Raw genomic sequence first — 27,052 nt, 5'->3', positions numbered from 1 at the left:
TGGCTTCTTTCAGACTGATAGGTTTAACGTTATCTCTGTTATTAGAACCAAACGACAGCCGTTGCTGTTTCGGAGCTGAAGGACCAGCGTTCTAAAAGTAACGGAAGTAACTGATGTCTTGTTTGAAAATGTACTTAAGTATTTGATTACTCAAACAGCAAACTAACGCGTTAGGTTACTCGTTACTGCAAAAAGTAATCAAAGTATTCTAACGGGTTACTTTGTAGCGCGTTATACCCAACTCTGATCTTTCTTTAATTTGTGGACCCTTGTCAGATGAGGTAGCTCTAATTTTGTTTTTGTTTATTTTTTCAATATATCTGTAACGTTTTTAAATTCTCACATTTGCTCTTTGATGGTGATGAAAATATAGAAACAATGCAAAGTCAAAAACACACACCCCCCCAAACAAATGCCACAAAAAATGCTGTTGGTATGATATCTTACAATAATGCACATACGACCGTCATGTCACACATACTCAGAGGCGGTCCTGGCTAGTTTTACGCCCTGGGCCCCCTCTCCTCTGACACGCCACATACCTGTGTGCCACCACAGCTCGGTTGTCCAGGTACTACTGGGCAGTCATGACACCAACAAAAGAGGAAATTACTAGACCTGGAGTCGGACTTCTCTGTCACCGGTAAGCCGTTATCTTGCGCCACAGAGCACTAAGAGCCTCCGCCGTATTCCTGTCTGTGACCCCTGTTCAACCCACAACCGCCAGGATTCGCCTTTCCTTTCTGCTGCTGGTTGAAACGTGATAATAGGGGTGCCCCAGCGCCCACTCCACTAACTTGACGTGGAAATGAGCAGTAGTCTAGAAAACTGGCGAGTTTTGGGTTTTTTTTGTTTTGTTTTTTTTAGATTGCGCCCTGGGCGGTCACCCACATTGCCCATAGCAAAAACCGTCCCTGCACATACTTAATGTGAAGGTATGTACTTAAAGGGAAATTTCGGTTTATTTCAACCCGTCTCCTATCGTCCTAAATTTGTTTAAAGTGACTAGTGACATAGAAATAATAGTTGGCATGTTAGCTGTTAGCCTAGATACAGCCGGGGCGCATAGTAGCGTCAGACCTGTTAAAACGTAAGAGAACGGGCATACCTTCAAGTGCAAAGTTAGTCCACTAAACAAGCTTTTTTTCCACAAAGACCGCTGGTTAGGATAAATGTCAGAGAACGTATAGAAAACGACATGTAAACGTGTTGTCTTACCTTACCGGTGTGCTGCCATGTTTGTTTACCACTTTAGCTCTGCTTTCCAAAGCACGGAACGTAGGGGTACAGAAACTGACTATCAGATGTTCCACATATTGACTGTGGAGGCCTAAGGGTGTCAGGTAATAACAACTGAAACAAATTTTGTGTAATTATCATACTTAATATTACGACTGTACATTTGGCTTTGTTACGCATATTACTGCTATATAATTGACTTTTGTTACAATGTGATGGCAACAGTGCATGAGAACCAACACATTTTCTCTCCCAATATGTCACATAATGCCACTTGGTCAGTAGACTTCCATGTCTACATATTACTTGTCAAGTGCCCTGGGTGTGTCTGTTGTTGATGTTCTGTGACACGCCAATTACATGAATGTGTCTTTCAAAATACACTAATGTTTTCACAGTTTCTGCTCATTACATGCATACAGTCTTTTTCAAAATCGGTAAAACGCCAGGTATTTACGTTTATTTTATCCTGCAACAAAAGCCTATAGTTAGGTTTCGGAAAAGAAATAAAAACAGGAAGTGAACACCAGCCTCCTGGGTGAAAGTCTGATGAGGTTTGACCCTCTATCCTGCTGCCCACCCTATAGGAACTTTCCAGGTATCATACTGCTGCAAAAGGATGTCTGTTTTTTTGTCTGTGTCTGACCAGGCGGCAATATTTAACAACTTCAGAATGAGAATGGCTTGGGAGAACAGCCTGATTTAACACAACAGAAGTTCTCCAGGCCCCCAGGGGGGAGCGTTAAGTGGAACAGCATGATTTTTGACCTGAGAGACAGCGAGAGTGTGTGTTTGTTTGGTTGCTTTTGAAGACCAACAAAGTATACAGGAGACATTTAAAGGTACATCTTCTTTTTTACATGTAGCCTTAGTTTTTTACAGTAATATAAAAGAGCAACAGATTTACGTAGCTGGCATCACACTAGCGTTGATGTTCTCCTTAGACCTGCAGAACTTCTGTTGTGTTGACTGGATATGCAGCATTTTCTGTTACATTTGTTTTTGGTGTGTGTGTGTGTGTGTGTGTGTGTGTGTGTGTGTGTGTGTGTGTGTTTCTGACTTTGCATGATGTCTGTAATTGCAGTGTGTTTGCTGTTAATGGATTCGTTTTAGCTTTGCAGTGTGTTTGCTGTTAATGGATTCGTTTTAGCTTTCTATAGCATGCTATTTAATTTGCAGCATGTTTTTGTTGTTATATTTGCTTTGCATTTTTCTTGGTTGCACTGTTTCCAAAGCTGCAGCTGGTTTCTCCTAACGTTTTGGGCTGTTGTATCATGTTTGCCCTTGTCAGACACCGTACATAACAGCCATAGGTGGGTCATTTAGAGTCATCTATACTGATGCTTGCTTGGAAGAAATGAAATGTACAATATCACTTCTTTTTCCATCATAGGCTCTTTCAGGACGTTATTTTGTCATTCTGAGCAACCAAATTTCATCTTTGACTGAGTCTTTCAACATAATGCGCAGTAAACCCTGACAGGTGCAGCAATGTTTGTTGTTAATCTCACAGCTTGAGGCTTTTTCTGACCTTGACAATGCTGTATATAAATCTAATTTAGAAAAAATATATATATTCTTTCTCTGTAAAGATTTTACCAAATTGATTGACATTGACGATCCATTCACAGGCATTTACCTTTGCCTCCTCATCAAATTTTCATCTGCTCTGTGACCTATACTCTCCACAGCTGATTCATTACTATCCTCATGATAAGACAGCAATAAGGAAAGAATTATTTCATTATTCCTCTCCCATGTTCCTTGTATATTTCTCTCCCTGCCTCGTCGCTCATTCATAAAGATGAAATTGGAGTGGGCTTATTCCTCTCTGGAGCCTGCTCCACTTCCAGCCTCTTAATGTCTCGGCCCATCAATTTGTGTCAGTCTCCATTCTGCTCTCTGCAAGTGACTTGGTCTCCTCGCGTGATAGCCCTGCTTGGCACAGCTTCTCTGCCTTTCCTCTCTCTCTGTCTCCATCTGGTCCTCTCCGCCTCCACCTGACTCATGCCTCTCTCTTTCCACTGCCTCCTCCACCTCCACACTTTAGTCTGCCCTCCTGCCTCCCTTTGACCTTCTCTGTCCTCTTTCATGTAGGCCTGCTCTGGCTTTTCCACCTGGATTTCACATGAATTTAACATTGAAGCTGTCAAAGCTGCTGAAGGTAAAGTCCAATCTTCTGCTGTACAGCAGGAAAGCCCTTCCTCACCCTCTTTTCTTCCTTAAACTGTCTTTGACCCTGATTCCTCCCCTCTCTCTCTCACCACAAACGATTTTGCGGACTCTGACAAAAAAACCAAGACATCTTCTCTCAACAGCTCATCATTATCTCCTTTTATAACTCTTCCGATGCTGGCTTGACTGCTCACTCGTCTCTCCCCAGTAATCCGTGAAAATATGATATATCAGACAATATGCAAGTTTTGTCTGATGGTATTATTTTAAGCTGTGATTTCTTTAGTGTCCAGCCTTGCACATCCAATCATGACTGTTATGACATCTTACTGGATTATTTCCGTTTTTGGAACTTGCTGTGTGTCAGACAGATTTGGGGTTTATCTCCAAAGTACACCCAATAACCCCTCAACCAATTCAGTAACACACTCAGCACAATTCTGGCTCTAATGCAGTTGTTCTGGTAATTCAGTTTCATGACATGGGGAACAAATTGAGGACTGTATTGTGCTTCTTTTCCAGATTGATGTTTCTAATTTGGTCTATATAAGATCACAGGGAGTTGTTAAATAAAAGAAAAGTGGTGCAAAAACATATTCAGTTATAATCTTTTTTTAAAACTACTGACGTTGCACTTTCGGCCTTCATGAGTGGTCATCAAAACACAAAGATACAAGAGAAAAACATTTGGCAGCGTCAGGCAGTTGGTAAAGTGGAACTCCTTCAAAGCCAAAAAAACCTTCCACAGCAAAATATGTGAAATGTGTGATGATGTGAAACTACATGTACCTACATGCTCACATACAGTACGACCATTCCCCACACATAAATCCTGTTTAAGAACACCTAATCCTGCTCTGGGAGCACCTAAGCCTGGATTACATGACACTTTAATTTTTTGGCCGGTGATTTTAAAAGGTCGATGATGTGAGAAGTCGTGGGTCATTTAATACTGACTTTATTTTTTCCAATCCTGCATGGCTGTACATTTTTCTGTCAACTGCTGTCATGGAAACATCACCATATGAACATAATTTTACTGTAATGCTGAAATTGTTGTAGTCAGTTGTTTAACAGCTCTGCAAGTAATGCCTTTGAGCATGGATGGATTTGGAGACTATGGGCCCCTGAGCACAGATGTGCAAAAGGCCCCACCTCCTCTTCCGCATAAGGGCAAGGCGCACAGACTTTGTGGTGGTTTTGCCTCGTTTTTTTTTGTTTGCATCTCTTTGTAGTTGTTTTGTGTCTTTTTGGTCATATTGTGTCTCTCTGAGGTAATTTTGTGTCTTTTTGGTTATTTTATTTCTCTTTAAGATCATTTTGTGTCTTTTTGGTTGTGTTTTTGGTCATTTTGTTTCTCTATTTGTTTATTGTTTTGCCCCTCTTTGTAGTTATTTTATGTCTCTTTGCAGATCCTTAGCATCTCTTTGTGGTCATTTTGAATCTCTTCTTTGTCGGTACATGGAGATTTGAGTGACATTTGGTAGGTGAAGTCCAGAGCGGTAGGACCGTTCAGTAATCCATCCATGCTTCTGAGTGATCTCTGCTTGGTCTCATTATATCAGTACAGTACTGTATTTCCAGCAGAATCTGTAAAGACCTCTACCTGAGCTGAGGAGGTGTCTGCATCCATCTTAGGTACAAATCCCCTGAGGTTGTGATTCAGAGGCCACAAAAGCCACAAGCAAGTTTAACACCTTCTGTTAATAGACCAGCTCCTCCCTATGGCCAGCGATAACATGGATTAACAGCATACAGCTCCTGAGGCATCCATTATCTGAGACACACAAAGTGACACTTCTACGAAACAGCACTCCAGAGATATTTTTTAATATTGTACTTCACAAAGAAGACAGATATTTGCATTTTAGCCGGTGCAATGCTGTATTTGAAGCAGAGTAGACTGATATAGAACTGGATGCAATTGACAGAAATGCGTAAACTGAATGCCCTACATTAGGCTCCAAAACAATGAGCTGTACCTCTGGCTCCTGTGCAGCATAATCTGTCCTTATACACAATGCGCAGGGTTGCCCACGGACCTTTGGCTCACAATATCTCCCTCTACACCCATCCCCCACCTGTGCACCTCAGCCTCCTGGATCAATGAACAGAGGTCACATAAATTAAGCAGAAGTCTAATCTTATTTTGTAATCGCACCAGGTTAAACATAGTTGGCAACCGTCAGCTCTGTTCAGTAAAGTCAAGTAGAATATGCAGATGTTGCCACTGCAGGTGAGCTTCAAAATGTGACGCTTTACATTAACTTTGGCATGCAGACACAATTCTAAAAGATGGAGGGTAAAATCATCTGATTTGGGCTCAAATGTAATAGGGTAATTACCTGATTACTAACTGGATGACTAACACACACTGTCTCCACCTTGAACATGTGAATTGCACTGTAGACCCTTTTTTCTGCACAGCTGGTTCCCGTCTCATAGCATTATTAGAGGGGGGAGGTTGAGAGCAGAAGATTTATGTGGACATTTGGGGGTCACAGTTTACAGGCTGAGTGTCAGCCACGTGAATGGTCTGCTTATCTGTTAGGATCACACTGAAACACAGCGCCTCCAAGAGGACCAAACTGCACACTACAGCTCTCATATAAGAAAACATACATGCAGAGCCCTTACTGTTATAATCAGATTGTTATCCAGCATGACGAGAGCATTTCTTCTCGACATCTGAGATCACACTGTACAGAAGTTATTCATTAAACCACTAAAACAGTATAGTGTTTTACTGGGTTAAATATTGTGATCATTTGTCATGTGTTTGTCTAAGAAGAGAAGAAAGACTGTAGATAATTCTATATAGTGGCCACCTAGCACAGATTGACAGACTCAAAATGGAAAGAAGGTTGTGAATAAAATGAGAAATTTAGACAGGTGCTTCCTGCTGCGTCTAACTGGTATTTTGTCCTAAAGGATCAGGAACTGCTGGACCACCTGCGGTCTTAATCTAGACTTCTTTATTCATCCACATATCTCATCATCCCACCCACGGCTCTCTGCTACTGATGGTCTGTGGCTGTGTGCATGTAATGTCTAGATAAAGAGGTGATCCTGCACACTGGATCAAAACATCGTCTGCTTATTAATACAACATTGACAGTGTGCAAGATCCTTTCATCATTTGTCGTGATGGTTGCTTTTCCATCACACAAGACAAGCCTGCAGAACAACATCAAATATGAGATGTTCTTAAAAAAAAAGTAGGAAGGAAACTAAAATAATAATAATCCCCTTTTAGCTGACACACTACGCAGCATGTGGAGACCCAGTTTCAAGGACCTACATCACGTTAGCATTTAGTTTCAAGCTGGCATTTAGCCACAGGAGCTTTTACAGGAATATGCAAACATAATCAGGACTCCAGTCCCATGCCTAATACAATGAATGAAGGCAATACATTAACAAGGGTAAAGAGGATAAGCAGCATCCTAGGCTTGCTTCCAAAAAATTAAATTTAATGTTTTTACTCTCTTGATAATCAGAAAGTAGGTAAAGCATCAACAACAAAGCAAAACGTGCACATTTTCACAATATTAGCATCATGACATTTTAAGCTGAAGGACAAACCAAATTCTCTTTGATTTACAAATCACGTCCTATCTATTTTTTATTATTATCATTTTTATTTATTCATTTTGTCTTTTCAGCAAAGCAATATTAGATCATGATTTTATGAACATGATCTTTTTGTTCGATCACAACATGTAAAAACACATCAGCTCTTTAAGCTCAGTAACTAGTGCTTTGATCTAACTGCTAACATCAGCATGGTAATGTTCCCAATGACAATGCTAACGTTGCTCATTATTCATTAGATTAAGCAGGTATGATTACATTGCATTGTGCTAATTAGTGTTGAAAACACAGTGCAGCTGAGGCTGCAGGTAGGGGAGACAGGGGGCAATTGTACCGTTTTTTGGTGTTGATGTCATTACTCAAAAACCTTCTGACCTTTTTGGACACAGATGTTATGTGGGTAACTTGTATCTATGTTCTGCTTGTTGACATTCATTGATTGTTTTACAAGCAATGAGTCACACTATTGATTGAAACACTAGAAGTCAAACATTTTATCTTATATATATAATTAATCATGACCTGTATGAGACATCAGTTCGTCCTTTGACAGGCAGAGAGGGATCCTCCTGGGCCATGTGCATAATGAGTTTCATGTGTCTGTCTCATTTCTGATTGGTGCCGTTTGAGATGTTAAAACTGCCCCTTGTTACAGTTGCCCCGGTCTCCCCTGTTTGGTCATAAACAGAAATATTGTACAAATTAAGAGTCTGATCTGATTACAGCGTTACATAAAAAGTTAATGAAATTCATATTGAGGGGAACATTAATGGGTGTACTAAATTTTATGGTAATCCATCCAGCAGTTGTTGAGACAAAGTGGTGGACCAACCGACTGACAGACCACGTGGATTGTCCAGACACTGCCGTCCCTGAAATCTAAAGAGCTCTCATGTCTGGATATTTGCTGTGCTGTGTCACACTGAAAAACGTCATGCTGAAATCTTATTTTATTCATGTATTTACTTATTTATTTGACCCAAAGCAGCACACTCTACTTTGAGTATTTTTAACTCTCTAAAGGTCAGAAACCAGTGAGACACATTTTATAGAGCATCCCTAATTGTTTTGGTTTTTAGAAAAGAGGTTTGTATTTTAAATTATTCAGCACTGAGGCTAAAAACAAAGAAAAAACCTGCACCACTATCCTCTGACAGCCCCCCTTGGTGCTCAGTTGTTCTTCTCCATCTGTTAAGTTTCTTTTTCTGTGTAACAGCTTCAGATTTTACACCCCGATGACATCACAGCATTGCGTCCACCATGCAGTTCTTTTTCAATTAGCAGCTCTCAGCACGGGCATCAACACCCAGCAGTGTGTACCTGAAAATAAAACTAAATCTGTTAAATTTAATCTCAGGATGAGGTGATTCTGGAGGACAATGCATATAATATTTGAAACTGTCCTCCTGTTGAAAAAAATTTAAAGCACAGCTTGTTGAGTGTGGAACATAATGCTGCTTCTAGCTGTTTGCACCCTTACAGTGGAGTTAAATCTAAACCACAGAGGAAGAAGCAATGAGTGGATGTCTGCTGTCTGAGCCACCAGATGTTGCTGTAGTGCAAGACCAGCCTGTAGAGACTCATAGACAGGCTGGTGGGCATCTGGAATGAAAGAAAAGCTGCGAAACAAGCTGTATTTCTAACTTCCTGCAAAGTCAGCATTTGGAAGATTCAAAGTTTGAACACAAGAGAAGATTTGGCTGATGTTAGGTGCAGCGTGACACCATCACATTCAGGACAGATGACAAGTCTCGCTTCAGCAAGAAATAATGCAAGGCAGAAAGCACAAACTGTTACAACTTTGGCTAAAGAAAATTGTCAGAGTGGAAAAAAACTTGAGTGTGCCGCCGCCCCCCCCCCCCCTCGCCCAGAGCTCAACCACATGTGGAATTTCTCATCTGTGTGTATTTTCACCATTTGCAGGTTTGCTGGATAATTTTTCCCATGTTCTCTCTCTCTCTGTCTCTCTCTCTGTCTCTGTCTCTGACTCTCTCTCTCTCTCTCTCTCTCTCTGTCTCTCTCACACTCACACACACACACACACACACACACACACACACACACACACACACACACACACACACACACATAGCTATCTGTCATCTGGTTGAACATGAAAAGTCCTCCAAGTATCCAAGTAACACCCCTCTAACTCCCCATCCCATCATGTCAATCAGTTCACAGTAAATGGCGTGTTGCCAGTAGTGGAAGTGCTCTGATCCTTTATGTAAATAAAATTGGTGATACTGAAGTGTAAAAATACTAAGTCCTCCATTCAAAATGTACAGCACTAAAAAATACAGTATTAGCACCGAAGTATATTTAAAGTTATTTTTGTTATTGTGCAGAATGGGCCCTTTCTGAATATTATACTATACTCTCACTATTATATTAGAATAATTGACAGTGAAAATTGTAAGTTGCAGCCCTTCATCAAAAATGAACCTGAAAGGTATATTATGCAGGAATTTCCTTGGAAAAAAAAAAAATCAAATGTTTGGACTCAAAGAAAAGAAAGCTATGAACATTTTGGACACAGTGCAGCATAACGCAAATATAATAAGGGTGAAACACAAAGCGCATTGGATCTAGAGTTGGCTTTCACTTTTACTTTTGCTTGACGATATGGTTTACAAACAGTAATCAACAATTCCTGCCTTGTATACCTTTAAAGGTACAGTTTTTAGGATTTAGGAGGATTTACTAGCAGAAATATTACAGGAATATTATATAATAAGTATGTTTTCTTTAGTGTATATGCACATGAAAATAAAAATTGTTGTGTTTTTGTTACCTTAAAATGAGCTGTTTCTATCTGCGTAGGAAGCTAGTCCTCATCCACGGAGTCCGCCATGTTGAATGTTTGCCTTGTTTCTACAGTTGCCCAAAACGGACAAACTAAACACTGGCTTTAGGCCTACTGGGGTTCTAGCTTTTTTGTATTTTTGCATTTTCACAATTCACGTCAGCCTCATAGTTAGCAGCTTATCTGGGACGTCGAACAGATTCGGAAAAATTTTGAATGCGAAACTGTGTAACAGATTTATTGTTTTTAGTGATATAAATCACCAGGTCCATTTGTTTTAGATAAAATGAGACTTCTTTGACAATCTATCATTCGAGGTAAAAACCTCCTGAATGTCTGGATCTTAAGGTATCAGCGAAAACATAAAAGCACACAAAAGCTGGTGTAAGGCTAGTGGCCTATCTGTGACGAGCAGAACAGTGTCAGAAAAATTTGTAATAATTTATTTGTAAAGATTTGTAAATTTGTAAAGATTTGTAATGTGAAACTGCTTTATTCAGCGCCTCTGTGGAAAACTCAGCTGCTGAATTCTCACTGCTCCTTTAAATAAAAATCCAGATGAAAGCATCACCTTCTAAATGACTTTCCTTTCCTGATTAAAAGGAGCAAGGTCTGAAATATGGAAGATTAAAAATGTCTAAATTAAAACAAATCCAACAAAGAAAGACATTGAAATACAATACAAATTGTTTTGTGTATTTTATTTTTAATACTTTAGTACTTTAATAACTAAATATATTTTTCATGGTGACATCATGGGAAACAACATCATGGGAAACCATGTTGCCCACGCATTAAAATCAATTCACAGCACAAAAAATAAGATGAGTAGGTGTATTTCACTTCAGTGTTGTCCAACAGGGGGCGGCATTACGTTATTTCTTTGTTTGATTTGTCTCGATCTGGGCATTTCCAATCTTCCATAGTAAGAGACTACTTCTGATTCACTGTGTACAAACAAAGAAAAGTAGATCTTCACTATGTGATCCTCCTTCCACCTTCCTCATTCTGTGCTCTATTTAAGTTGGCTTGATTGATTATACAGTACATGATTTACTTAAAATATCAATTGAACTCAAATACCGCGTGAAAAAAGGCAGCTGACTGCTTTTGAACTTTCATGCAGTTACAGTTTGTGTGCAGGAAAGAGGAAATGTTCAACTGCAACGAAACCATTTTCAGGTTGTGATAATCATTAACCCTGTAGATGTCCTGGTGGTTGAATATTAGACTTCAGTCCTGTGGTTGAAATGACACAAAACATAGCTGACATGAACGTGTTAGTTTCCAGACCATGGGCTCAGTCATGTGACTTCACACACTGCCAACTCCTCATAGTGTTTTCACCTCTGATGTCATCATTATATCTCAGAGCCCTGCCAGGTCCTGACTTGCTCATGTCGACAAGGCCGACATGGTTGGAATGCCTTGGAGGGAGTGCACTCCTTGTTGTCATGGAAACCGCCTGGATGTACAGATAGCCTATGTGCTGAAACCATACACGAGGACAGGAGTCAGTTCCAGATGTCTCAATTTACATTTTCAACTTCCGGAACAAAATGTTGCGATGTGTCATGACCTCTCCCTCTCCCTCCTCTTTATTGTGTCTTCACATGAAACTCAGCAGAGAGGAAGGGTTTACATTCCACAGCTGCCTTTTTCACTTTCAGACACAAACATCACCAGTTTGAATTAAGGCAATAAATAATCTCCTACATTTGCCTCACTGCTCTCTAATTACTGTAACTCCCTTCCTGTGCTCACTCTAACTGCACTGTTCTCGAGGATTTTTTATCACCCCTCCCTCCCTCCCTCCTTCCTAATCCTGTCTCGTTCTTTAGTGGTAGAGGGAGAAATTTGGAGAATTCTTTTCAGTGACCACACCAAACTCTCCAGTCACATGCCCTCTTTTTCCTTCCCGTCCTTCTCCTAAATAAGGAATTACAATTTGAGTGGGGAAAGAGAGAAAGAGCAAAGGGGCGGGCCGTAAGTGAAATAAGAGGACGTGAAGGCATATCTCTCTCTCTCTCTCTCTTTCTGTTGAATGTGGTGAAGTCATATATTTCAGACGAGGGTGTTTGCTGTATTTATGTTGGCAGTCCTGTATGGTGCACTCTGCACTGTGTTGTAAGAGAGAAGAATAGCGGGAACGCAGCAACACAAGCCCACCTGTATTCACCTGAAAGCTACTACACAAAGTAAGTAAACACTTATTCTTCTTCTTTTCTCTCGTCCTCTTCCATCAATCTCAGTTTTATGGTTTCTTGCTGGCAGTCAGAAGATTTCTTTGTTGCTTTAAGCTTGTGGTTAACTCTGTGCAGGAAACATGAAAAAATGAGGTGTAATGTATCACACACCCCACCCTCACTTTCTGTCTCCATCCCTCTTGCTCATATTTGATCATACACAGAATAAGACTAAGTTTTCTGTGTGGACTAGATGCCTTCTGAGTGACCCACTGGTCTGTAAGTTCTTACAGTCTTACATAATCCTGCTTCTTATCTACCTTTGCTCTCAGCATTCTTCTCTTATGCTCAAAAATGCCAGGCCTCATAGCTCCAGGTTCAGCCTCAGACAAGTCTTTCCTTCTTCAACATGTAGCCAATACTGTCTAATAATATGTCATTTTCTAGTTTAATACGTGCTCTGAACACCACGCTGCTTGTGCAGGATGTGGCAGTAAAACTCTGCATGTGTTTGTCACATATGTTGTCACATTTACGGACCATAGTAAAGTTTTATGTGCAAGTCAGCGCTTTAGACTGCAAGATAACTTACAGTCCTTGACTTCGGGTGGTGTTTGGGCTGCTCTCACTATCCTCAGTGATAAGGTAGAAATACAGAGAGCTGAATTAACACTCTCGGTCAACAGCAGCTAGGAGTATATAAAGGCAAACGTGCATATGGACACTGTAAGACAATCGTGTGAACTACTTAATCCACAAAGGTTACAGAATGACCTGTAAACCTCGTGCAGAGCTAATGGATCACAAGCTGCGATGAGTTGAGATGGTATCTGTTTGACTCAGAAAATAACTACAGATGATGTGGTTTTATGCAGCCATGTTGCAATTACAAGAACTTTGTGAAACATCTTGTGACGGATGACTACAAGTTACATAGAAAAGCTCAAGAATTTGGGCGGGAGGTGAGAATGACGAATATAAGAGTAACAACTGGAGTCTGAGTAAGACACTTAACCCTCAAATGACACATAGGAGCTGCTCAGAGTAGCAGTCTGGTATTGAAGAGTGCCACCGTGTAAAGCTAAAGCAGAAGATTAATGGAAAAATTATAGAGATAAAAAAAAATTAAGTTAGAAGTGCTTTGCTTTGACTTTTGAGTTGATACAAGTATGACCTGAACAGTGAGAACATTTATAAGGAACTACTCGACACTTAAAAAAAATACAAATATAGTTGTGGTAGAGCTAGTTTTACACACTGAGTAGATAACAATACTCACATTACAGAGGCCAACTACGTGGTGAGATGTTGAGCTCTGAAGAAAGCAGATCAAAGGTTCATTTATAAAACCTGTTGAACAGGGGTCTTTAATGTTGTCAGGCCAAAGCCCCTGCAGCAGGGCCTCCCTACTACAAATATTCTCTAACACTGAATTGCATATATGCTTGGCCTACAATAATGTGTAGAGTGGCCTAAGGTCATGTACAGTATAAACGTACATTTTTCTGGTGCATACAATACTAAGCTAGTAATATAATGATTATTGACAGATTCCTGTATTTATACATAATGTTTCAGTGTTTAACATACATGTGGAAGGCACAGTGATTTACTGTAGGTAAGCTCTCTTCCATGACAGGAGGATTCATGAGCAACAAGCGTCAACCTCCAGGGTCAAAAGATTAAGCCAACAGGGAAGTGCCAAGAACTGCGGTTCCTTGAACAGCCACTTGAGGCTGGCTCTAAAAGCGAGTCAACCCCGATGGACCCCGCCGTTAAAATGGCCAGCTACACAGCAGAAATAAACATGTTAACATCCTGAAATAAAAAAATGTTTTTTTCTCTATAGTTAATTTCCCCATTTATGACAGGGGGACAATATGTAAGTAACTCCAAGATTTACATTTTATTAAGGCTTAAAGTTACACATAATAAAGAGCGGGCTGCTTTGAGTGACAGACTATCCGCCGATAGTGTAGTCAGATCCACCCCTTAATCCTCCACAGCGACAGCCTCTCACGCAAATATGGTCAATTCTGGCTCCAAATAACCAAGATGATGACAGCCAAATTGCCAAACTTGAGACTTCAAAATGGGAGTCTGCATACCAGTGGGTGACGTCACAGTAGCTACATCCATTATTTTTACAGTCAATAACTGTAAATTAAATTGTTTGTTTTTTCTGGATAGGAAGGCAGATATGAATCTATCTCTGGTAATGATATTTTGGACACATGTAAATGTTTATTTTCAGACAAATTTAAAATTTTGTAGAAAACAACAACAACAATAATTTGGCACCCCCCTGCAGTAACTGCGAGCATCCCTTAACACATTCAACACATTCAGTTCAGTTAGATGTGGAGTTTTGAAATTAAGGACTAAAGACACTAATTTAGAAATATGTTGATTTGAAATGAAAATGTGTTGCCTTAGTTACCTTTTTGGCTTGTATGAGCAAATCACTGACCAGTTTATAATACTTGTTTTGCACAGTACCCTCAGCAGCACTAACAGCTGTTTATCCACATCTTGGTGTTTGTGGGGTGTTGTAGCTGTGACTCTGTGATCACAAAATGTCCCCGGTAACTACTAGGCCGCTCCCAGTTGATTTCAGAAGTGTGCATATCTACATAATCCTCCAAAACACACATTCAAACACCTGGACAAACACCCTGCTTGATTAGCCTGTGCAAATATGCGAGACTGCAGTCTATTTTATGAAAACATTCACAGTAAATATCTGTCCTAATGGTAGATGTGCTCAGTGCAGAGTGACAGCAGCATGACCCAATCTTGTGGTATCAAATCAGCGGTTTTTAGAGAGCTAGACTTCACCAAAGAGTAGACTCTCTCATCCCTTATTATTCACTACATGCAGACATAAGTCCTGATGTTTGCAGCTGCTGGATGTTCCCTGGCCGTGTCAGGACAAAACAGATGGAAATGTTGTGATTGAGAAAGAGATTGTCTAAGAGTTTGGATGTTTGGATATTTACTTCACCCTTGTTGCTGTTACAAACTGGTTTTGCGGTTATTTAGGGGACAGGAAGTTGCTTCTCCTCCACACGCCCCTACAACCACTGCAAGCTCACACAATGAACAGAACCACAAGTGTGATGTATGGCAGGAAGGGCTCCAGTGTGGAGCTGTTCGACACAAGGACGATTTGTCATACTATCAACACATATTGTGTAAGACTGAGAAGCCTCTGTTTTGCAAGAGATGTAATAGGTGTGCTATGTAGATTATGCTGCATATTAAACCCAGAGTCAAAAATAAAACTCAGATTCTTGCACACAGCGCTGCATGAAAACCAGCCTCATTCAAATGTAACAAAAAACGTACAGTTTCCATATATTTGCAGAACATACATAGCATAAATATGTATGCATATACTTGGGCAGAAAGTAAGAGTGGAGGACTTTCCTATCAGCTCTAAACATCTCCTTATGTTATCTGCTTTCCGTCTTCAGAAACCTCACTGAATTGCATAACTCAGCTAATCTGATCTGCAAAAGCAATAACTTCAGCGTGGTGCTTAACACGTACCGACTTGTACTTTTATGTTTTAACAGGCTTGATGGAGAGGTTGGTTTTTATGTTATTTATTTATTTATCTTTGCTTAAAGGCCGTTCCCATGGTGAGCAGCAGTGTGTTGTTTTGTTTAAAGTCCTGTATACACATAGCTACCTTTGTCAGGGAGGGAGGAAGGAAGTGACAGCTGCATGAGCAAACAGGATGCAGGGAGCAGGGTGGTTCTGCAGAAGCCAACAGGAAGCTCATACTGCATTAATAAGTGAGATAGGCCAACCGTAATTACTTACAGCAGGGTCGTAATTCCTAAAGACATTTAACATTTTCAGCCTCCAAGGTACACAATGTTTTTGTTTAATAGAGATAATGGAAATACAAAGCTGAAATCTGTGATTTTCAATACACTTGTGAGTTAATAAATGTCTAATTTAATAATGATAAATAAAGATGATGAATGATTAGATTAGAATTAAATGTGCTCTGCTGTGTAATAGAAAAGCACACACATGGAAACACATGAGATTTCTGTCCTTGACTCTTCACTGACCTCTCTCCTTATCACATAGTTCAACATTTTGGGAAATATGCTTATATAATTTCTGGTGAAGAGTTAAGTGAGAAGACTGATACCACTCTCGTATGTGTCTGTCTGTTGATTATGAGGCTACAGGTTGGCTGGGGATTTTGCAGTGATTTAACAAACAAGATATACAACCCACTTGCCATAAAAAAAAATGTTGGAACTGTACATTTTTGCAAACCATGGATACTCTACATTTGCACATTATTATGCAGTGAATACTTTGAAACTTTACATTTACATTTACACACAAAAACCACTTGGTCATGGTTAGAAAAAGATCATTGTTTTGGTTTAAAATACTCAGTTTTTGGGGCACAATCCACACTAGAAAATCAGCAACATCTCTGTAAAAAAACATTTGCTTTTTGTGCCACTATCACCACTGGAAACACACTGACTGGATGCTACAAAACACTCATATTTGGTGCACAAAAAGCTGCTGGAAACACAGTGACTGTTTGCTACAAAACACCCCCATTTGATGCTCAAAAAACTGCTGGAAACACAGAGTCTGGTTGCTACAAAACACCCACATTTGATGATCAGTAAACTGCTGGAAACACCACAATGACTTGCCAAATCACATTATCAGTATCAGTATCAGTAGCTACATCAGTATTGTTATTGCTTATTGTTGGTCTCAATCAGTAGTCTGCAGCTTGGCAGATGCCTCGCCTAGTTGACACGTTATCCACCAGCCCATCCACCTCTTAATAACAGTCAGCTCATATGCTATGTACTTTAGAAATGTTGATATGATACATATGACGTGCAAATGCAGCGTATTCGTGGATTGCAAAAATGTACAGTTCTGACTTTTTCTTCTGGCAACTTGGCTGAGATAGTGCTGGTTAGCAAACTCAATTACCTTCAGACAAGGCCAGCTCCTGGCTGCAGCTTTATATTTAACACCCAGATATGAGAGTGATATCAATCTTCTTATCTTACTTTCCGTCAGAAAGTAGACAAATGTATTTCTCAAGATGTTAAACTATTTCTTTGACCGTCAGCACAACATAGATGCCTGAGATCAACACCTAAACTCCCCTTGACTTTACAAAAGGTTGAACAATAAATCAGCCCCTTGAACAAGTGAAGAGCAGCCAGAATTTGCTCACTTTTGAGAAGATTGAAATTAATAGCTTCTTTAAAAAAACAGAGCACACAATAGAAAGACTTCCTGCACACATCTACGCTAAACTCTGTTTGTTCTGAATGCAGGCCAGGACTGTGGGTGTGAACAGGGCAGGGATTAGAATGTGAATGTTACATCCATCAAATATCCATATTGAAAAGCACACAATACGCTGCCAAGGAGCAAAGTTTGCTAAGCTATCTGCCTATCTAATACTAACTTTCACTCCCAACAGGATCAGCATGGCATACAGAGGTCCTGCCTATGGTCTGAGCCGGGAGGTACAGAGTAAGATTGATAAGAAATATGACCCGGAACTGGAGGAAAGGTTGGTGAAGTGGATCGTCAAGCAGTGTGGCGTAAGCGAGCCTGAGCCAGGAAAGGCCGGATTCCAAAACTGGCTCAAGGACGGATGTGTGAGTATTGGGGTTTGCATAAGTGTAAATACATGACAGCAGTGTAATTCAAGTTGTGTGCATTAGAGCGATCCTCTTCTTTTCTGTGTGCCTAGGTGCTAGGTGAGCTCATCAACAGCTTGTATGCATCCAACAAGCCGCTCAAGACCATCAAGGGCTCGACCATGGCGTTCAAGCAGATGGAACAAATAGCTGTGTTCCTCAAAGCTGCTGAAGATTATGGAGTCACCAAAACTGATATGTTTCAGACTGTAGACCTCTTTGAAGGTAAGACAACAGTTCATTGTTTTGCAAATTTACCGCAGTATAGTCTAGGAAATAAAGTTGTAGACAGTGGTTGAGTGCACAGGTCGCTGTCTCTTCCCTGTATTTGGTGTGTGGTCGGTTCATGTGGGATTGTTGCATGTCTTCAGGCAAGGACTTGGCTGCTGTCCAGAGGACCCTGATGGCTCTGGGTAGTCTGGCTGTCACAAAGGAAAATGGGTGTTACAAAGGAGACCCCAGCTGGTTCCATAAGTGAGTTTGAATGCCCCCCTCACGTGTGAACTAGTCTCTCTGTGAGAAGTTGGTAAAACAAAGCAGGTTTCATTTAAGTGCTGAGGAATGAGACTGCAGACTGAGATATGTGTTATCTGTATGTGTGCAGGAAAGCCCAAGAGAACAGGAGAGAATTCTCAGATGAACAGCTGAGTGAAGGCAAAAATGTCATCGGCCTGCAAATGGGCACAAATAAAGGAGCATCTCAAGCTGGAATGACGGGCTATGGACTACCAAGGCAGATCATCAACAACCCCTGAATCAGAGCAGTGATTCAACCCTCCTCCCAGACACTCCTTCTTCTGCCCTCTGAAAGGCCAATGAGGATGGAGAAGCTCTGACTCTTACTTTGGCCATAAGGAGAAATGTGACCTGACTGTTTTTTACGGCTAAACTGGACCAAAACAGGGACCAATGAGAACACGTACTTCATGTTGAGCACACATACATACAGCAATACTTTAACAGTGCAAATAAACAATTAGACAGCATTTTGAATTGTAAATTGTAAATTAGACTTTTTTCTTAAAGAATTATTCCAGTTGTTTTGCATGTGTTAACACATTACCTAAAAATTAAATGTGCGAGATTTTAGATTTCAGAGGTTTCAGTTCATTATACCAATCAATTTGCAGACTTGTAACTTGCTTTACTTTAGTACTCTGCAAGAAAAAATTTGAGCATCAAACACTTAATTTTATGCATTCTGGTGAATTTCTATGCTCCAATTTGTGGTGTAAATGTCTGTAATTTTTTCAAAATAAAAGTCCTCTGCCACTTTAATGTTTTAATTGGGGAGGGGGGACAAATGCACCAGTTCTAAATATAGAGGGGAGGTTTTCCAACCCCCACCCCAAAATCTACACCTATGCCATCAACATGTAGTAGCTTTACTCTTTATTTCAGCCTCTATATAACTGTTATTACAGCATGCACTTTCAAAACTGCATTCAAGGACACTACGATATCTGACATCTGAGAAATTTTAATGAATGAAACAACCATATCCATTATTTATGTTTCACAGTGCCCTTGTTTGCTTTTTGTTCATCTCTAAGCGTTGCTTTTCTGACAATGTTGCTATCAATTCTTGGATGTGAGGCTGTACTTGAATGCACTGCCAAGGAGAGTTTTGAAAAGGTACCCTGCTCACAACTACAACACAACAATTAACAACAACAAAATTAATGATAATGAGGAAAAAATAACTAATTGTTAAATGTAATTACATGATCTCAAGCAAGTTTCAAGTTCCATTTGTTGTGTATTGGAAGAAACTGAAACAAGTGGCAGCCTGGACAGTAAGAAGTGGAGTGTTGTGGGTTATGATAATTTGAATTTAAAGGTCACATACTCAAGTAATTTTAGACAGTGAATTGCCAAGTTTAAAACTGTTTTAAGAAGAACATAAAATACAGTCATGTGTGTTTTATTTGCTCCATAACACAATCTGTAGTCAGATGCTCTGAGTTAACTCATTATCATCAAGACGTCGGACCTTCTTTTTAGAGTTTAATACATCATATATAATGACAATGATTTTGAATAAAGTTCAATTTACCTGTTAAGAAGTCTCCTGTGTGGTGAATAGATTAACTTACATAATAGTAGGCTTTGTCCTCATCTACTGATAACAATATTGATCACACTCTGTGCAGAATCAATGTGCTGTGTGTGGTTGGTCGAATAGCCTGGTGGCACCAGGTGAACAGTAAAGGGATTAACTAATGTACATAGCAACCAATAACAATCATGTAAGAGTTTCTGCAGGTAACTATAGTAGCACAACACTCGGCCTTGTTTGCTTTAAACCTGAGCTGTACTCCACACAGAGATAAGCAGATGCAATAAAGTGTGTAGAAAGAAGACAATGTGCCCAAAGGTGGGAGGAGAGAGAAATTGATGGGAGGGAGTGATGATGGGTGGGGATAAAGCCTGGATTTTTCCTGGCTGGGCTTTGCCTGGTTGGATGGAACAAGAGCAACGAGGGGGATTCAGTGGAGGACTATCACTGTCTCCTGCCAAGATTGTGTTTATACTGTGTTTTTGCTTGAGTACAGACTAAGCTGTTCAGCATGAACTGACTCAGAAAAAGGCCAGAGAGGGAGAAGAAAAGCAGGAAGGAGAGGACAGAGAAACAATTAAGTTAGGTTTGATGAAAGAAAGATTATAAGCAACAACAGGAAGAAGTACTACTTAAAAAAAAAAAAAAGCACAGGACATTCAGGTGGTAGGGGTCAGAAGGAGAACAGGTCAAGACAGAACAGTGGACATAAGAATTCACAGAGCATTTCCAAAAAAGGAGTGATCATTGCAGAGGGAGGGCAAACAAAAGGACTTCCTTTTCCTCTTCCTTCTTATTCTTGGTCTGGTAACAGGAAGCTGTGTGTATAAAGCTTTTACACAGAGAGGTTAACTGGTATATTGTAAATTTACAAGGAACAAGTACAGATTTAAACAAATAAAATCAATATGGTAAATACTTATGTCCAAGTAGTGGCATATTCTTTTTTTATTTATCTCATTATTATTTTCTATAATCCATTATTTTCACAATAAAAGCATTTGAAAACTGCTCCTCTAGATGCTTGATCACTGCAGTCAGGCTTATATTAAACACCTCATGAATGCTTATTAGAGCAGCTACTCGCCTCTGATGGAGCCACATTACTTGCTCTTTACAATGTAAAGAGCACTACTGTTGATGCTGTCGCTGTCGTCTCTGCTGGACGGCTGCTGTTTTTCTCAGCTGCAGTTTAGATAATCATAATTGCCGAAACATGTTTATTATTTCAACACTAACATTTATTTCAACACTTGAAGGCTGGTGTGCTTTGGCATAAGTGAGCTCCTTGGATCTCAGACTGCTCAACACATCTGTTCAAGTTTATCTCGAGGGTCCATCAACATCACATGCCAACTTTGTGTTCCTGCAAGACATTTTTACACCGGAACTCTGGTTCCTTTTTTCTGTTTGTCAACAGTATCCACAACAAACATCACTGCCAAAATGCTTAGGTCAAGACATACACATATCTCATAAGGTGCAAGGCAGATCAGACTACTTAAGTCAATAAAATAGAGCAGATTTAAATAGAATCATCTACTTATATTCATATTTGACCTTTAAATGATTTATATATTTGCTTTTTTGTTGGTTTAATTGCCATGAAGCACTTTGTCATCACTGGAGGATCATTATATCAAGGAAACTCAATCATCAGAAATGCATTACTCTGTTGTTTCATCACTTTTCATCTCTAAGGAGATAAAAGCTGATATGGCGAGACATGTGATTCTTTTATCATTAGCCTAATTGTGTCAGGAGCACTGCTGCACTGATGACTGTCAATTCATCATTTATTGACTAACTGAGTTAACAACCTTCAGCATACATAATATAATCACTGACTTTTCAGTCTTATCAGCTATTGTTGCAACTTGCTAATGATGAATTTATAAATTACTTAAGTGAATCATGATTAGTTAAAGAAGCAATGTGTAAGATTTAGGGTGGTTTAGTGGCAGCTAGCGGATGGGACTACAGATTGCAACCAGCTGCAACTTTTCCTCGTTAGAATTCCTTCAGTGTTGATTGTTTAGGAGGTTTTAACCAGGAGCTGAAATCTGCAGAGGTCTCTTTGTCTCCAAAACAAACAGACCATGTGATTAAAACCAGTTAAATCACTCAATAGATGAGTTTCATGTTACAAATCAGTATTTCTTCTCAATTTTTGGCAAGTTGCAGACAGGTTGCTCACCCAGAACCTGCTAATGTGTGCTTACCTATCTTCTCTGATAATTCAGTGTGTGCTCACCTTATTTCTGATGCATACTTTAAGGAGGTTTTTACCAGGAGTTGAACTGTACGCAGAGGTTTCCACCTCTCCACCACTTGAACTAATAAAAACACTGAAAAAAGCAGGGCGCCAAATCTACCATGTGAGCTAGTGGGCACCCTGCATGCACAAAGGCTATGTCCTTGCTGCTGTGGGCTCAATTCGTACCCCCGGCTCTTTGCTGCATGTTTTCCCCTTTTACTCTAAAGTTTCCCTGTCCAAAAAAGGCGAAATGCCCCCCCAAAAAAAGTTATCTATAAACACTGAATAAAGCGGTATCATGTTTTTCAAAATTCAGTGTTTTTCTGATGCTCCTATCGCAGAGGGGCTTCTAGCTACAATGGCAGACACGAAAATGTGAAAGGCCCTATCTATAGCTAGTGTTTGGTTTGTCCGTTCTTGGTTGCTGTAGAAACATGTTGATGCAACATGGCAATGACCCACTCCCTGTATAGATATAAATGGCTCATTCTAAGGTAATGAAAACACAACAATTTGTATTTCCATGTGATTACACACTACAGCAAATGCACTCACTATGTTATATTTCATCTCTGCCGATATATCCCCCTCAATCCTACAAACTGAACCTTTTAGGATTTATTAATGATTAATTGGTCATTTGAGACTTGAGAGAATAAAACTACAATCCCTCTCTGTTTTATATGCAAGTATACTTAAATTAAGTCCTTAAAGGTCCAGTGTGGATTTAGTGGCATCTAGCACTGAGACTGCAGATTCCAACCAACTGAAACCTCTCCCATGTGCCAAGCGTGTAGGAGAACTACGGTGGCCGACACGAAAATGCAAAAACACAAATTGACCTATCTAGAGATAGTGTTTAGTTTGTCCATTCTGGGCTACTGTAGAGACAACATGGCAGGCTCCGTGGAGGAGGACCAGCTCTGTTTGTAGATATGAACGCATTATAAGGTCACATAAACGCAACGATTTTCAGGTTAAGGTGATTATACATAAATCAAAAAACATAGTTATTAATATTATATTCCATATATGCCAATATATCCTCATAAATTCTACACACTGGGCCTGTAACTTTATAAAGTAGTTACTACAGTAGAGCCAGAGTGTATTCTTTTACTTTGAGGAATGAGGTTTTGGAACTTCCTCATTTCCACCTCAAATTGGACATCACATGACTTTGAGGTTGAGCATCCAGGTAGAACTGATAAACTCGTAATTCCCTTCTGGCCTGCCAGTGTGGAAGGCAGCTGAAATTAATGAGACTGAAAAACACATTTAAAACATTTCCCAAACAAGCCAAAACAAATATATCACTCTGTGCTCCCCTTTTTTGTTCTTTATCTCAGAGTCTCGATGTTTTAAACATTTCCACAGCTAATTTCCTAGCAGCTCCATGGTGCCCGCCGGTTTTGACACAAGAGCTATTTTTTTTTTCATTCCATCAGGGTTAAAATGAAAGCGTGGAAACACCAACGCACCACTGGCCTCACTGCAGTGGAATGTACTTTGCTGCCATACAGGGGCATAACAGGGGCGACGATTAGCCTTGAGGTTGAAGAAGTGGCCTTATGACTGGAGAGGTGCCAGTTTGAATCCTTAGACTGTCTGTGAACATGTAATTGGGGAAGCTAACACCTTCTGCCACCACTGTGCTGTTGAGCAAGGCTAGGGGGGTGGAGGCTCCATTAGAGGGCTGAGTCTATTAACAGCCAAGAAGGTTATTTGAAGGTCAAGTTCTCAAAATTAGTTTTCAGTTGTGTCTCAAGAGGAAGGATCCAGCCTTGCACTTGAAAACAGAGGTAGAGGAAAAGAACATTTTTCACCAATGTATGCACCATAACAGGCACATAATGGGCTCCTAATGCTTAACATTTTTCCACCAACTTTATGAACCAGACAGGATGAACTTAAGTAGCCAGGTCCAGATCTCAAGACTCAAGTCAAAGAAATGGCCTTTCAGTCTGATTAGCAGACTAGAACTAATTAAGGCATCTGAATGACAGAGTGGAAAAAGACATGGTTTCAGTCTCTGGCAGCGGTGTCTCGCTTGGCCAGTAACATAACCAGTGACACTGTGCTCCCAAGAAGGACCACAGCATCAGACATTTCATTTGTGTCCCACAATGACATGTTTAAATTCAATTGACAAATGGCTGATAATGGTGTTAGATCGGAAAATGCTTCTGTGTGTTGTTCTGGAGGGTGTGGGCAAACTTTGGTGTTTCATTTGGAGGATTTGCTGTAATTTGGCAGTGTTGGTGAGTGGGAAGCCAGCTGCAGCATTAGGCTGCATTCACACCGAATCAAGCGTTGAGGGGATTAGCCACAGGGTTGTGCGGCAGTGTGGGAGTGTCACTTATACGGCGGAGTGAAAGGTACAGAACAACTTTAGAGAGCCAATTTCTTCATCTAGTTGACTGAGTATTTGTCTTTGGTAGGTTTCTTTATGTTGGCTTGTAAGATCTATAGAATTCCTTTTGATTAACATTACTTTAGTATCTGCTCTGTCACAAATGACACCATGTGCACACACAAAGAAAGTGTGTGCTCTCCTTTGCAGGATAGTACACACAAGCTGTAAACATATACTTCATTTCTTTAAGTCAGTGTAATGTTTAACAATAAAAAGAGACTGAGATGCTTGTTCTTGTGGACCACTGGCGTCATTCTGATCTAATCCCCAGTTAGGTGATAGGCCACCACAGAGTTAAGTCAGGTTGCGTTTCTCCAAAAAATGATTCTGTCTCAACTCAAGCAAGCCACTGCTTCTTTTTTTTCCCCAACATCCTTTGCAGCCCCATCGCCACTACCCACATTCAAATGAATGGGAGGAGTAACGTTAACGCCTGACTTGGTGTGAATTCAGCATTAGTGACTCCTACTGGCTGTTTTGTCAGTGTTTTCTCACACAGCCTCTCATACACTCTTTTTGGGTACAAAGACTACGGATTTCAGTACTTTTCCTTCATTTTCATATTTTCAAGCATAGACCAATTGCACTACTACAGAGATTGTTTGTCAGTTTGAATATAATCATCTCAAAATAAATCTACAATAAATGCCTTTTTTTTTTTTAAAAAAAAAGAAGAGAATCAAATTTTAATTTTCTTTGCAGGCATGTATGGTTTGTATGAAATGTCAGGTAGAGATGTCAGGCCTGAGGCTAAGAGTGACACCTCCTTTAAAAAGTCAGATGCATATGGAAACCTTAAAGTGAAGGGGGAGGACAGTTGAGATTATTCGTGAAATATGAGAAAAACAGCAAGGTTAAGACACAGGGATTTACATTTTAAACACCAAAAATTCAGGCATTACTGACAGCAAAAGCAATGTTAGGCTGCTTTGGTTTGTATGCAGCTGGATGATGTCAGTCCAAGGTCATTAAGTGACGCCACAAAAGGCAGCAGTCGAGAAATAATTGCCCTGGGTGAAAGGCTGGGGAAGTAAATAGGACAGGCTGACCCTGACCTGAGACCTGCTGAATTAGCTTTAGGACCAAGACAGTTATCGAGAGATGCAGCGTAGAAATCAATGGATGTAAATGAATTTTGTTGACCTGGTCGCAGAGCAGAAAGACCCTCTGGGATTCTTCTGCACTGTTTGAGTGAGGTTGAGATGGTGTTATACAAGTCTCAGTGCAGGTAAAACAGGTTTCTTGGCAGCTGCAGTGGCAAATGATGAAACAGACTGGTTGTCATTTTTTGTACTGTAATTACTACTCAATCGCTTCCAGTATGTTTTCCCAGAGGTGAAATTTCCAGTTGGTTTTCAAGTGTGGTTTCCAAAATAGTGACAAGTAACTGTGTTTATGAAACAGAGAGGCAATCAGCTGGAGACTGCAGGTTTGGAGAATGGTTAGACATGGATGTCACATCAGATACGATAAACACTGCCTGCAGGCTGAGGTTAATGTGAAGACTGAATATGTGTGTGTGAGTGACTCATAGGCATGAATATGGTTGAACCACAGAGGAAGGTGCAGTGGTGTGACTGCATGTGTCGTGAGCTCTTTCTGTGGCTGCATTGAATGATAAAAGAGTGAAAAAGGTAGGTCACAGGAGTATCAGGTGTAAATGGTGGGTAATCTGAGCCAGGAAGCAGATGTTTCCCCTGAAACTGTTGGTTTGAGGCCAAATATTGAGATCTGAAAGGTGAACCTTTCATGCAAACAGCAAGCTGAAAGCTCAGAACGTGCTGTTAAATGCACTTCAAGCTCACCTTGAGGAAGTGCTGCCCTGGTTTTAAACCATCTCTCAGGGTTTTCTGTAACCTGCCGCATATTCATTTCAACACACTGTGCTGCTATTTATCACCTGATCAACCAGTCATGACAGCCGTTATCTGCTGCAGTGAAGCTGTAAAGTGCTTTGTGCAGAGGAGGAGGAGTTCCTCTGTGAAAGTGATGTGGCCCTTTGTCTGAATCCTGGAGTCGCAGTCATTTAAAATGAAGTGGTGGATAATGTTCTTGCTGCTTACTTATGGAATTGCCTCTGTCAGACACAAGTAAAACATGCATTGCAGACACACAATAGAAATTGTGAATATAAGGGTGCCATCATTCACAAAACTAATGGCTCAATTGAGTATGTTCCTGCCAGTGCCTGTGCCTCATATATTTTTATTGTGATATTCATCTTTAGAAAATTACAATAATTCAGCAGAGGTTGCATCATATACTGTATATTCTAAAACTAAAATCAAATATCAGAAAATATAAAATAACAAATCCCACAATCCTTAGATGGACTACTGACCAGGCCTACAAGGCACGGACCCAGGGGCCCAAAGTGTCTGCGCCTACGAGTTTCTGGTAATTTGCTACTGGCTATACTGTATGTCATTCTCAGTAAATATCACAATATAAACCGTGTTTTCTACAGAGTAAGGAAAGACAGTATTAATCACTCATCTTTTATGTGGTTACATCTTAAGCCTCTGATCTCCAGCGCACAGCCGATCCATACATTGGGTGTTTACATGATGTTACAGAAATGCATGTTTAATGGATTCAGTGGGGAC

The 27,052-nt window shown here is 40.2% G+C and overlaps 1 protein-coding gene across 1 annotated transcript; it reads left to right on the top strand.

The window, feature by feature from the left end:
• The first annotated feature begins 11,833 nt into the window (after nucleotides 1-11,833).
• LOC126387634 (transgelin-like) lies at nucleotides 11,834-19,780 on the top strand. Its single transcript, XM_050040200.1, has 5 exons — nucleotides 11,834-12,012; nucleotides 17,492-17,672; nucleotides 17,768-17,939; nucleotides 18,086-18,188; nucleotides 18,319-19,780. Exons 2-5 carry the CDS (start codon nucleotides 17,499-17,501, stop codon nucleotides 18,467-18,469), a joined length of 600 nt encoding a protein of 199 aa, XP_049896157.1. The 5' UTR covers nucleotides 11,834-12,012; nucleotides 17,492-17,498; the 3' UTR covers nucleotides 18,470-19,780.
• The last annotated feature ends 7,272 nt before the right edge of the window (nucleotides 19,781-27,052 follow it).

The sequence above is a fragment of the Epinephelus moara genome, chromosome 3, assembly GCF_006386435.1.
Source record: "Epinephelus moara isolate mb chromosome 3, YSFRI_EMoa_1.0, whole genome shotgun sequence".
Taxonomy (NCBI): Eukaryota; Metazoa; Chordata; class Actinopteri; order Perciformes; family Serranidae; genus Epinephelus; species Epinephelus moara.
Note: the sequence above shows the minus strand (reverse complement) of the source record. Positions and strands in the feature narration are given on the sequence as shown.